This window comes from Gossypium hirsutum, chromosome D02, assembly GCF_007990345.1.
Source record: "Gossypium hirsutum isolate 1008001.06 chromosome D02, Gossypium_hirsutum_v2.1, whole genome shotgun sequence".
In the NCBI taxonomy this organism is placed as follows: domain Eukaryota; kingdom Viridiplantae; phylum Streptophyta; class Magnoliopsida; order Malvales; family Malvaceae; genus Gossypium; species Gossypium hirsutum.
In genome coordinates this window covers 13,416,717-13,431,504 of record NC_053438.1, presented here as the reverse complement: position 1 = coordinate 13,431,504, position 14,788 = coordinate 13,416,717, and the positions used below count along the sequence as shown (strand labels likewise).

The 14,788-nt window shown below is 31.2% G+C and overlaps 1 protein-coding gene across 1 annotated transcript; it reads left to right on the top strand.

Annotated features, from left to right (window-relative positions):
* Window positions 1-8,473: 8,473 nt before the first annotated feature.
* Window positions 8,474-11,026, top strand: LOC107910392 (WAT1-related protein At4g08300). Its single transcript, XM_016838217.2, has 7 exons — window positions 8,474-9,075; window positions 9,191-9,253; window positions 9,358-9,474; window positions 9,562-9,799; window positions 9,907-10,065; window positions 10,168-10,319; window positions 10,583-11,026. The coding sequence occupies exons 1-7, from the start codon at window positions 8,864-8,866 to the stop codon at window positions 10,803-10,805; spliced, it is 1,164 nt and encodes a 387-aa protein (XP_016693706.1). The 5' UTR covers window positions 8,474-8,863; the 3' UTR covers window positions 10,806-11,026.
* Window positions 11,027-14,788: the final 3,762 nt, after the last annotated feature.

The following is a 14,788-nucleotide window of genomic DNA, read 5'->3' as shown; positions in this document are numbered from 1 at the left end:
CTCACGTTCACTCGAAAAGAAAAATTAGTGTCACTTACACTTGTGTTTACGCTCTTTTAGGCTTTTACCTCCGCTCTAATGTGCTCACACACATGTGCCTTTTTTCACTCAACTTTTTCTCGTGATTTCGCACGAGACTAGATGTGACGCTATCTTAGTCTAGGGGGTCGGTTTCAAAGGGTTTACAAAGGATTAACGTTGGTTTTTTTGGGTCGACTAAAAGAAAAAAGAACAGTTTTAAGAAGTGTGGCGTGAAAAGATATATGAATTGGTAGAGGGGTGATCCGGGTTACAAAGGTGTAACAATCTTTCTTCAATCCGCAAAACTTGAAAACAAATCGTTTTGATTCTTTTTTTTTAATCATGAATATTTTTTTTATTTTTTTAATTTCGTATATATATTTTTTAATTTTGATTTTTTTCATTTTTTTTAAATTTTTTTCACGTACCTATTCCGAGATGACTTTGGACGTCCGTACTTTTTGTTTTAACCAGCTCCGATATCAAATGATGCGATCTTAGTTTAGTGGATGAAGTTGAGTCGTTTAGTTGCTCGATCGTTAAACGAAGAAGTATGTCTTTGTTTTAAAGTTTAAAAGAAAGTAGGCTAAGTTTGGTCGAATATGGTTTAAGTTTAATTATGGAATGGTATCGGTTTTGATAGGAAATGGGTTTTGGTATAGGTACGAAATGGTATAGGTTTTGGTACAAAATAGATTTTGGTGTAGGTACGAAATGGTATAGGTTTTGGTACGACATGGATTTTGGTGTAGGTAAAAAAGGTATAAGTTTTGGTACGAAAATGGATCAAAAAGGTCAAGAATGAACCAACACGAAAGTTATGTGTTGACTCGAAACTTATAGGACTTTAAGAAGTTAAATTTGGTAAATTACGAACCTTGACCCGATACTTAGGTAAGTATGAACCAAAGGTATAGGTTGAACGCCACACTCGATTTAGGGAGTGATAAGTTCAAAAAAGAGACTCGGGTAAACGCCACTAGATGCTAGATAAGTCTTACGGGTCTCGAATGAAATTTGAGAGAAAAATGACTCACAAATTTGGCAGCAATTCATTAACAATAATGCCAAAAGTTCTTTTACAATGAAAATAAACAAATATTTATAGTGTTCAACTAGGTAGTCGAATGGTCATCTTCATGGCTAAGTAAATTGAACTAGAATGAGTTGGAAAATTCCAGAATTAAACAATGAATTGCTGTAGCTAAATTCAACTGATTGAAGTCCAATGGGCAACTTCTAGACTAAGCAAATGAACTTGGAGAACTTGGATAGGTACATGACAGTAGCTAGGTTCGGCCAATGGGCTTAATGAGCTCATTAAAATGCAACTCTTGGCTAAAAAGATACCAGCATTAAAGGAGAACGTGAATAGCCAAAATAAGTGTGAAAAGTCAGCCTTGAAGAGTCCTTTAGGTGTGAACATGCCCAACTGAATAGTCATTGGTGTGAACTCCAAGTGTGAACAGCATTATGCTGTTTTGTTGAGAAATGAGTCAGCTGAACATTCACTTGCATGTATCGCCAAGTTCATTGTATCTATGGTGCATGCTTCTTACTTAAATACTCTCTCACATTCAGCCAACCTACAAAAGAGATGAATCAATTTAAATTAATTAACATTTAGCTAAACATAACTAAAAACATAACCTGGACAATTTAAATTCACATAATTAAAACTAGACACAATTAATTAAGTTAAGACACCATTAATTCAGTTAGGACAAGACATATTAAAAACATGCAATAACAAAAACATATTTATAAGCTGTAAGATTTAAGACAACTTAATAAAATGCAATAAAAACACAATTAACATGCATATTTAAATTTGTCCAGATTTTAGACCAATTAAACAATGATTATTAATTGAGCTGTGTATAACTAATTTAACTAACTCAAATAATTATTCCAGCAACTATATTAATGTCTAAATGAAATTGAGCTGAATTTGAGCTGATTCGAGCTTATGGAGCTAAAATGGAGCTATATTCAGCTTGCAAAAATATGCACGGAAGGTTCGTAAAGCTGGTATGAATGTGCCCAACACTTCCAGCCGATATCTTGTCCCAAAGTTGATGAGCTAAAACCGAAATGGCTTCTTTGAATTGTTTAGCACAAGCTTGCGTAATCAATCCTTGAGGAACCACAATAAGATTCTTGCTCGAGCTAAGTTCTTTGCAGGGCGCGGTCGCATCATATTCTCAATCCAATAGACCTACCACCAGTGGAAGCAACTTGGAAATGGTCTTGAGGCAAACTACTTTATAACCTATCTCTCAATTGGGGGGACTATTGTTATACCTTTACCTTAATTGAGGCAAATGACAGTATAAGAACCAACTAAAGAGACCTATAGGCAACCCTCACCTTGTACTGTTGGATGGTCACTCCGTGATTGACTATCCACGTGCCTCGTACCCCTTATGAGTGGTTTGTTTGTCCTTAGCCACTTGATCGAATCCTTTGTTAAGCCATTTGTTTCTATCGGGTGCACTCTTCTCAAAAGGACCACCCGGGAACTATCACCCACCTATAAATATCCCCAAAGCACAACATAGAAGGGGGACCTTGCTCTCTTTTCCTCCCAACAAATCCCAACAGGCTAAACCCTCATCTCTCATATCTCTCCTCTCTCGTCTCCATTCACCTCAACACTCTCTGACTTTTTCTACTCTCGATCCCGACATGGGTGAATCAGACTCCATCAACATCACTACACTCCTTCCTCTTCCTCCAACCTCGTTAATATTGCATATAACAATTATATAAGATAAGTTTAATATTTATAGAAAGTAAATATATTATAAATCTCATTATCATATAATAATTATATAAAAATTTCTTTTTATATAACAATCTAATAAATTAATAAATTTATTTTCCATAAATATATTTTTAATTAGTATTAATATTTAATAAGTTAAATATATTTTATTATTTAATTTAAGATTTATTATAAATATGATGTTAGTTATTATTGAATGAAAATATAATTTTAATTTATGTTTTATCATTTAATATAAATAGTATAATTTTAATTATTTATTATTAGATTATGACACACCATAATGTGCGTGAAATAATTTATGTAATAAGTATTATCAATAGTTTATATAAAAATCATATGCTGGTCTAGTTGAAAAGTGTCGTTGGTTTAAATCTCATCACCTTCATAATGATATAACTTTCTTTTTTTTAAAAAGGTTCTTGATAATTTTTCAACTGGGTTAGAACTAAGTTGATATTTGATACCAACTCAATTAGAGGCTTTATCATAGTATAGATATTATAAGCTCATTGTAAACTAATGTCTTTAATGACTATTTTTTGTTGTAACATTATTTTACGATTGTGTTTAAATCTAAATACATCTCACTGCTAATTTTAATTTCGGGTTAGAACAAGTTGATAGTTGATATCAACTCAATTAAAATCTTTATCATAATATAGATTATAGTATATGTAAACTCATTGTAAACTAATATCTTTAATGACTATTTTTTATAATAATATTATGTTATCATTATATTTAAATCCAAATATATCTCATTACTAATTTTTATCTCTTCAACTCCTTTAAATCTTACTAAAATTAATATCACCACCCAACCAAATATTAAGATTCCATTTACGTCATGAAATTGCACTGCCTGAACAAGGTTGAGTGAGTACAGTATATATATATTCGAACCAGAAGATTGAAAATCGCTGTCAAAATTCATATCTAAAGAGAACCTATGACGACAGCTGTAGAATCTATACATATATATATATATTTCTTTTTGGAACAAAGCATTGACATATGGTGATACGTTGTGGCAGCCGATCTTGATTTGATGTTGGTGTAGACATATGACATGGTATTCTGTGCATGCCGTTTGGGTCGGGTGAATTCGAATAATATTTACATTTCTTTTTCATGCATCAGAATATATATCAAGCAGCAAGCTGGTGGGTAAATTATCATACAAGTCCATATATTAAGAATTAAATGATATTTTACTCTTTTACTAAAGAATTAAGCAAATTAATTCCTATACATTAAATTAAATAGCAAACTAGTTCTTTATGTTAAAAATTTCATACATTTCTACTGTTAAACAGTGGTGTGCCTAGTGAAATAACCATACAGTTACACATAACGTACCACATATACCTTATTCTGATGTATAATAATTAGTTTTTAACAGTAAAACTGTGTAAAATTTTTAAAGAAAGATCAATTTACTCTTTTTTTTAATGTATACCTTATTCATAATATGCCACATGTACCTTATTCATACTACTTTTACCCAAGCTGGTGCTTATGACAATCACAATAATGGCCGCAATTTTTTCTTAATTGGAACTCTAAACCCTAGCTAGAATCATTTTCAACTCAACTTTTAGATTAAACCTATTCATAGATCAAGTAATTTGTTTTGAGTAAATTTAAATAAATATTTTTTTATGTATTAAATCGGTTTGATTTGTTTCAAATTCAACTTAAATAATAAAATAATTAAATTTAATTAAATATATATAAACAGTAAAAAATATTTTTAGTATTTTATTAATTTTGAACAATTAAATGAGTTGTCAAGTCGGTCGAGTCGACCATAAAATATGCTTGAGCTGGAAATGCTGAGTGTTTTTTTTTTTTTACAAGTTACAAGCAATTACATTGTTACGTGGAGGAATGAGTTTTTAAAGACCGGATCCAACCCTAAATTTTATGCCAATTAAATTGAAGCTTACTTAAATTTTGTCATTGACCTAGCAGCCTCATTTAGGGTAAACGTTGAATCAAATTGAGTGTAAAAATTTTGAGTTAATTTAATTGAAGAGTCTTATCTCCTAACTTCATTTGAAATTTTTTGAATCGAGTCGAGTGAAATTATTCAAGGTAAATTAAATTAAAAATTTTAAACTTGTCAAATTAAAATATTGTTACAATTAACTAATTCCAAGTTAGAGAACATAAATTTGGAATCATATATATATATATATATATATATATAAACTGTTTCAAAGAAAAATAAGAGAAAAAAAAAGATGCTTTAGTATGTTAAACTTGAATTGGTAATTTACTGGGTTAGGTACTCAAAATTAATATTTTGAAAAAAAAATAACTTTTTTTATATATACTTCATAATTTTTATAATTTTGGAATCTTCATAAATATTTTGCATTTTTGAAAATTATTTTGAATTTTTTTTTTGTAATTTTTGTTAAGAAAGATCAATTTACTCATTTTCGAAATTTACAAGGACCAAAGGGATATTTATACCAATATGTTATCGCATTATTCAAAATTTAAATTTAGCCCGAACTCAAAAAATCAAATTACTTTTTTGAATTAACTCAAAAAAATTGAATAATTTGATTCAGTTAACTCAAAATTTTTTAAAAAAATTAATTTTTTCAAGTTGAATTGAATTTTTCTCATAAATGTTGAGGTAAGATATAAGAGTGGATTTTAAAAATCAAACTCAAAGTTTTAGGTGACAATTTCCAAAGGGTTCCTTGCCAGTTGATTGTTGTGAAGACATTGAACAATATGTTAAAATGCAACAATAATATTGAGAAATTCAATGATAAATTTTTATTTAGATAGTTTTCTTTAAATGTAGTGGGTGTATATATGTGATGCGAATGGATTCTTATTACTATGTGTGGATATTAACTCTCGGTGAATGGAATAGTGTTAGAAAACTACAAATGTGTTGCCAACCCTCGAAGAACTGTAATTGACATTTGTCTATGGAATCTCTAGGACATGGGATTCGACCAACCCAATTTTATTCTCGGGTATGGAATCCGAACGCCAAACCATGCATCCAACTTTGCATGTGGTTTTATGCTCCTTATTCAACATTATTATTATATTATTACTAAATAATATCCATATTAACTCAATTAGTAAAATAATAATAACAAAATAAATAGAGGAGTCTTAGTTTTAATAAATGAAAACTAATTTTATTTTAAAAAAAGTTTTTTAAAATAAAAGTAACTACTCCTTTTTTCATGTACTTTTTATCAATAATTGTGCAACATTTTTTTTATTTTATCTATAATTATTATCTTTTTAAAAATATTAATTAATCATTTACCTTATTTATATTTTTCACCTATATAGTGTTTTTTTTTTGTTGAACCCATAGAGTGGTTGTGTGATAGAACTAGTGGTCATATATATCTTTTAACTATGAAATTTTATTCTTCACTTAATTATATCAACAACGTTGGGTGCAGTGGTAAAGCACATTACATTATTAAGAGAGAATTCAAGTTTGAATCTTGAAAACGACATTATTAAGAGGTACTTTGCAAAGGCTCGTAGAGATTTACATTGCTAAGATAGTGCGACTGCATGGTGTGTTAGTTTCCATTACTTCCGATTGAGATCCTCAATTCACTTCGAGATTTTGAAAGAGTCTGCAAGAAGCTTTGGGTTGGAAGCTTCAATTCAGTATTTCTTATCATCTTCAAACAGATGACCAATCTAATAGAGTAATACAAGTGTTGGAAGGCATGTTACGAAGCTGAGTTTTGGAGTTCGCATGAAGTTGGGAATGTACTTAACATTGACAGAGTTCGCCTATAATAATAGTTACCAAGCAAGTATTCAAATAGCGCCTTTCGAAGAAGTGTATGGAAGGAGGTGTTAAACACCCCCTATGTTGGGCTGAGTTGGATGAAAGGTGAGTAGTTGGTCCTAAGTGTAAGCGTATTGTTTCTAGTCTATGTCATTCCAGTGACTAATGTGATCTCCAAAACTTCTGGAACTCCTGAATTGAGTTCAGGGTGTCACATAATCTCATAACCTATCCAAAGAGATCCTAAATCGAAACTTTAAGAATATGACGTTATACGTTCAAATCCCATATTAAAAATGTGTTTTGTATAAAAAAATAAAAACATCCTTATTTTAATTTTTTTATTTGAACTTTTAGTCATTTTTCAATTCTAGTGATGATAACAAGTCAATTAAAAGCTAATTTTGATATATAACTTTCATTTTACATCTCCTTATTTCTAATGATTAATATTTTCAATTGAGTAACACGATTTTTCTCTTTTTTAGATTTTACTAGTGAGTTAAAAGATAGTTAATGGCATGAGAATTAGACCTCATATGGATTGAAGAAATATCAAAATATCCATGCACTTGACTTGATTGATATCAACCATGGAAGTAGATATTGTTGCCTTTCGTTATATTATTGTAGACAAACCCATCCTATAAATCAACTAATTTAAATAATGGGTTGATTATTAATATTTGCTCAGTTATGATAATCTAGTAAATATTCCAATTCACTTACTTTACCCATTTGGTTGAAAAGAGAGAAAAAAAAACTTTGAGTAGTAAAGGAGAATTTTTTTTTTCTTCTTTTATTCACATTGGAATTGATAGATAGGACATGACAAAATTTTGGGCGAATTATGAAAAGATGCAACAAAGGGTTTGTTCCAAAATTTTGCTACACAGAAAGCAAATGAATTTAGTGACAATGAAATGAAAATTTTAAGGCTTTGGCCAAAAATAAAAATGAAGAGGCAAAAGCAGCCAGCAGGGCCATGGGAAGTAAAGAATATATATATATTTTCCCTTTTTCTTTTGTCACATTTGAAATTTTTTATTGAAGAAAGTAAAAGGAATATTGATTTCATTTTCACACATATAAATTGGAAGTCAGAGATACTCTTAATCTAAGTGATTAAATGATAATCACCAAATCATTCCCTTATGTTTAGGAAGAATTTTTGGGCTTAAAATTCCCACATTCATGCATGAGGTTTATGAAATGCCTCCCCAAAAGTTCCTCAAATTTGACTTAGCATTATAAAGTTCTCATAAATAAAAGTCAAATTCATTTGTACTAAACTGGATTTTTTAAGTAATTTTCTTTTCTATGAGTGTAGCATTATGATTATTAGTTTCTTTTTTTTATACAATGTTTAAAACTGTTCATAGTCCCTCCCAACCCTTTAATAAGAAGATAATGTACTTCAACGCACTCGAATCCACATCCTCTTGCACTAACAACAATACTAGTACCAACTTAAGATTCAACCTGTCACTAAATTGAATTCTTAAATGGCTTTTACTTTGAGGGTAATAACTTTACTAAAGTTTGAGTTATTTGATCTTAAAATTGCTTTTTTCAATGTAAAAAAATTGGAAATTATAATTTTTACATTTGACCTCAAAAACTCTTTATTTTAATATTACTTATGGCTGCAATGATATTGTTTTATTCAAAAATATTTTTGAAAAATAATTAATAACAATATAAAAACCCTAAATCATAGTAAATTTTATGAAAAGGAAAAGAAAAGAGAGTTATTATTATATTTTTAATACAAACAAGTTAGAAATGGTGGCCAAACATTCATAGCACCCAAACAATCAAACACATAAAGCCAAATAGCTTTTGCATGCATCATACGCACTTAACCTAAACATCATTTGGTGGTCAATGAATCAAATACCCACTTCCCTAAAAAAAAGCATCATATTCATAAAGATCCATATAAACATATTTCTTTTTTTTTCACTATTTTTTAAAATATATATTTTTCTCTTATTCTATTATTAAAGCGAAGGTTATGAGAATAGTGCTGAATCTTTTTGCTTAAAGGATAAGGTAATCGAAATTGAGAGTTAGTGCAGCCCTTATATTATTGGTATCCAAATTTGGAAAAGAAATTACAGATATCGAAATTCCGACTTTAAACTTATCTTGGGTTTCACTTACTTTGTTTTGTTGCCTATAAAAGGACCATTTCTCATTCATGAAGTTGGCAGCCTAAGAGCAAAGTAGAGAGAGAGGTAATAGAGAGAAAACCAATGGGAGGCCGATCGACTTTTGCAGCTTTGTTTAATGGGTTGAACACAATGAAACCATACCTTGCAATGGTCTCCCTGCAGTTTGGATATGCAGGGATGTACATAGTCTCCATGGTTTGTTTGAAGCAGGGAATGAGCAATTTCATCCTCGCCACGTACCGACATGTCGTCGCCACCATTGTCATTGCACCCTTTGCCATTGTTCTCGAAAGGTTGTAATGCCACCTTGCGATTACGATTTAAATCGCAATGGCTCCTCTATCACGAACGCGTTCATATTTCTTCAACTCCCTTAACCTTATTGTTGCTTTCCATTCTTTTATGCAGGAAAATAAGGCCAAAGATGACCCTCCCTGTCTTCCTCAGGATTGTAGCTCTTGGTTTCCTAGAGTAATGCTCTAAATTCCCTTCCTTTTGTATCTTCATGCAAATAAATGCATAATTTCATGCATACATATAATAAGTAATTAAACATTATTGATGGGATGTTTCAGGCCAGTGCTTGACCAAAACTTTTACTATCTGGGGATGAAGTTAACAACAGCAACATATTCATCAGCTTTTGTCAACATGCTTCCTGCTGTTACCTTCATATTGGCAATGATTTTCAGGTGAGAAAAAACATGCCATTGCACCCCACATCAAATAGCTTAAAATTTTCCATCAAGATATTAAAGGAATTTATCGGTCGAATTCAGGTTAGAGAAGGTCAATGTGAAGAAAATAAGAAGTTTAGCAAAGATCATTGGAACAGCAATTACAGTCATAGGAGCAATGGTGATGACTTTATACAAAGGTCCCATTATTGACTTCATCAAGTCAGGGGGAGCTGTTCACCAAGGAACCGCCACCAAATCCGAAGATAAACATTGGGTTACTGGCACAATACTTCTTCTTGGAAGCATCTGCAGCTGGGCAGGCTTCTTTATATTGCAAGTGAGTCCGAATCCCGATGAACCCTTGAATGAAAAAAAAAAAAAAACTAAAGTTGATTGAAACTGCTTATGTTTGATCTAATGCTTTTGTTATGGTTTCTGGTTCAGTCCTTCACGTTGAAGAAGTACCCTGCAGAGCTATCCCTTACAGCATGGATATGTTTCATGGGGATGATTGAAGATGCAATTGTGTCACTCATTATGGTTCGCGACCTAAGTGCGTGGAAACTCGGGTGGGACTCGAGGCTACTTGCCGCATCCTACTCTGTAAGTGCCCCCTACATAGCCTTTTTTTCTTGGCAGCCATGATCATGCACATGAAACAGATATATATCCACACTTTTAATATCAAAATTTGTGATTGATCAGGGGATAGTGAACTCCGGGATTGCGTATTACGTGCAAGGAGTCGTGATCAGGCAACGAGGGCCGGTTTTCGTAACATCTTTCAGTCCTCTATGCATGATCATCACTGCAATACTAGGGGCAATTATTTTAGCAGAAAAAATCCACCTTGGAAGGTATGGTGCAAAGTGCAAACAACTTGATCTTTCATTTGTTTTTGATAAATATTGACACCAGAAGCATATATTCTATTCATCCTGGGATGATAATAACAAAGTTTACAAATTAAAGCATAATAAATTTTGCTGATAGTGACAGAATTAATGCATTTTTCAAGTAGCTTCTTTATATTTAACCATTAAACAACTTAAATATCTTATTCATTAGTGGATTCTCCATTGTTTTGCTCATTATTTTTCTTCTTTTTTCATAATTTCAGCATTCTTGGAGCTATTATCATAGTCACAGGCCTCTACACAGTGGTGTGGGGTAAAAGCAAAGATGGGGAAAACCCGGAAACAGATGTGAAATGCAATGGCCTGCAGGAATTGCCTATCACAGGCAATGCTAAATCAATCACTGATGATGATGATGATATTAATGGACCTACCAAAATTGTTACTATTCCAGTTTCAAACACCCCCTTCACTCAAGGAACATAAAAAATATTCCCTTCCAGGTGTTTGATTAAATTCCTAGCAGAGTTGTTCTTCCCCCAACCAATAAAAAAAAATTAAAAATCACTATGTAACCATCCCTTCCCCTCTCTATCTCTCTAAGCTGCTCTGCATCTAATGTAATTTAGCTAATTATGTTTTGATTGTACTCTTGAGGCTTCTGAACTTGGTGCAGTAAAAATTAAAAACCACGAGTGGTTTGCCTATGTTCTTTGTCCAAATGTTTCATTTCCATACTTTTAAGCTCTTCAGCTTAGTTCTCATTATATGCTATAGCAGTCTACTACTGCAAATACCCAAAATAGCAATCAAGCAGCTAAATTTGTTCCAGGTATCTCAATTATTCCAGGTTCATCAATTTTTATATATTCATTCGAATATTTTTTATTTAGCATCCTGATAGCTACATAAGCTATACCTTGATTGAAAATGGCTTGGGAAAGAATCAAATTCCTCGTGTAACTTGCCAATGTGAAGAATATGAAAAGAGAAAAAAGGTTAAATTCTGTCTGTAAATTTTACAATTTACTGTGGATTATTTCGTTATTTTTAGTATTTGTACTTTACAAATTTTAAAATTTCAGTATTCATCAAACAGTAATTGTTAAATTCATTAAATAGAGTTCAGTTATTTCTAATTCTAATGTGCCCAACATATTACTATACATGTAATGTCATATTAACTTCTTATTTCCACATATTACTTACTAAAAATCCAATTAATTGATTAACATCTATCATTTGCGTCAAGAATGAAATTTAGAAATTCGAAAAGTATAAAGATTTAGAATGACCCAATTGGAGAAAATGAACTAAATCTATAGCTGAAAGCATAGTACAAGACTAGTAATTGAAATTAACCAAACTGATTCTATTGTTATTGTTTGGGTCAGGGCTAAAATTTTAAATTTTAAAAAGTATAAGGATTAAAATATGAATTCAAAAAGTACAACTTTTGCAAATCACATGGAGTAATACGAAGAAAAACCATCAACTATGATTATATTATTGTTTTTGAACTAGTGAAAATATTTGAGCATATACATATATGAGCCTGAGTTGGATCAAGTTCATATGAAACAGTTGCAGAGAGAATCATATTTAAACCTTTTATTTATTTGATTTTATATTGTAGATTCTCTACTGTCGAAATTGCTGAAAGAATCCCCGGAATCTTGCAATCACAATTATGAATTTAGATGAGTACAAGATACAAGGCTTAAAATTTGCATCGAGTATTAATTTGAAGTAAAATTGAAATTGTTTGAGTTCTCTCTTAATAAAAAATAAGATTAATTCTGATTTCAAAATATTTGTTTGGTTTTTAAGACTAGTGAACTAAATTCACAAAGTTTTTAGCCAAAAGATATCTATTTTACGCCCTTGTTTGCTACAAATTTATTAATTTTTTTAACTTTTCTCACATGTTTTAAAGGTCATTTTTACATAATCAAACTTGTATTTAATTCAATTTTTTTTAAAAAAAAAAGACATCAAATTAAAGATTGTTGACGTATTGAGATACTCGATGTTGACACATGATTCATCATTTCATATGTAATGCAATCTTTTGTGTTTCATATCTGATATTTGACAGCAGATTCATCACAAGAATCGGGAGGATTTTATATTCTGGTTGCCCCCTTTTTTAGAGATGGTGGAAAAAAATTGGCCTCAAAATGGATTATTTTAGCTTGTTTGTAAACACCTATGAGTTAGATATAAGACAACATCAAAAATTGATAATGATGGAAAATAAGGAAGGAGGTTCAAACATAAAAGTTCACTGTTCTGTTCTTAAGAATATTTCGTGGGTAGCTTATCTTTCAATTTTAAAAAGCACTATTTGTTTTGAAGAAAAACAAAGAATAATAAGCACTAAGCTAAAGGCATATGAGAAGCGTTTGAGAGAGGAGAAAGATGATTTTAGAAGGTTGGTAATGATAGTATTTATAAGTACCATGCATGCCTAAATTTAAGACAAAAAAATGTATGGGTTTGGAAATTTGAACATTAGTCGAACAAGTTGAGACACTTGAGAAAAGCAAAAACGGACTGAACTTCGCCTTGTATCACATGCTAGGGGCAGACAAAACTGATTTCAACTCATCATCTTTATCTTCTCGTTTGGGCATTTACAAGCCCAAAGTATGTAATGCTTTAAAAATAAAATTTAACAGGCTTAACTGAAGGATGTGTGACTCTTCAAAATACATTATACTCCCAACCATTCCCACATATTTCATAGAGTAATGGTAAAAATTTTAGCCAAGTACTTTGATATACTGTAGTAATTCTACTATCCTTTAGACCATAAACCAGAACCTAGGTAAATAACATATAATTTACTAAATAATTGATGAAACTTTGAGTTTCTATGAACCAAAACTAACATTCTTATTGATCACATAACACCTATAATTCATTTTTTTAGCGCAATTGTGCACTAATAAGCCATGTGCGCAGTGACAGAGCCAAAAGTTTTTTTTGGAGGGCCGGAATTAAATTGTATATTTTTACAATAGTAAAAATGCAATTTGACTATTTTAATAGTCTACATCTTTATGATTTTTAAAGGATTAAATCAAATTTTTATCATTTTTGAGGGGGCCAAAGTGTAATTTTACCATTACTAATTTAAAATGTTATAAATTATAAAGGGCCTCAATGAAAAATTTTTCATTTTAAGGGGGCTCGAGACCCCTACCAACCCCCTAGTTCCGCCACTGCATGTGTGTGCCTAGATTTTCATGAGTGGTCTAAAGACTACCATAAATCTCATAGAAGTGGCCTCACTTCACACTATTATAGGTCAACCAATTAAATGTGTATTCTTCATATCAATACACCACTTATAAATGATATGAATTTGGTTAAGAATTTTACTCATTCTCACTTTCTTTGCAAGTTCCAACACTATTGACACCATAAGAGGGACATAACTTCTTTTATAGTGCTCAATGAATCAACTAATGATTTGTTATTACCCATATGAACCTAATTCCTGGGATTGCCAATCATATAGGTTGGGTTACAATCATTATTGTTATCACAATTAGGTAGTAGTTCCCTTTCCCCTCGATGTTTCATTTATTAATTTCTTCCTTAGGGGTCTAGTTAAAGGATCGATTGTAACACTCCTAGCCTGTTCTCATCGTCGAGACTCAGCTACAAAATGCTATAGTACAAAACAGAACAATTATAGACATTTAACAAATAAATTGAATAAGAAATCATTAACTACCATAATATTAGTCATTCAGTACAAATTAAACTTTTCTCGAGCTTTATACAAACTTTTGTAAGCTCAAAAGTTGACTCGACATCGAACAAGGACCAAACTACAAAGATTTCAAATGTTCAAAACAATGTTGTGACATGAGGGAGTTCTTCGTTTTGACGTCGCCAAAATAGTTTTTCACGTCAAGACATCAATCTACTCGACATTGCAACATCACTTACTGTTTGGCCTCATTGAGATGACGAGGTTCTTCGTCTCAATGTGACATTAAAAGCCTTTTCTGGTCGGGATAACCACCAAACGGCATCACGATGTGAATCCTATTTTTGGTATATTAAGGACATTTGTCACTTATTTTATATAATATTTCAAAATAGCCAAAAGGGTGTATTAAACACAACCTATACCTACTCCAACACGTCAAATTCATATTAAACATACCATTTGAACATATTTTCGAACGTCTAAACCAATATGCCACAATTGGCACCAATTCACAACAAAGATACATGAATCATTCCAAACCATTCCACCTATTTATACCATTTCATATCACTTATCCATTCAAAACAACAAGTTGATTCAAGCGTTCCAAACTTATTATAAGTACCTATCTATATATGCATATTAATATACAAAAACTTTAAACATAGGCAAATTAACATCACTATAAGCACTCAAACCAACTATGTCTCAAACACATTTAACATTACAAATAACTTGACAC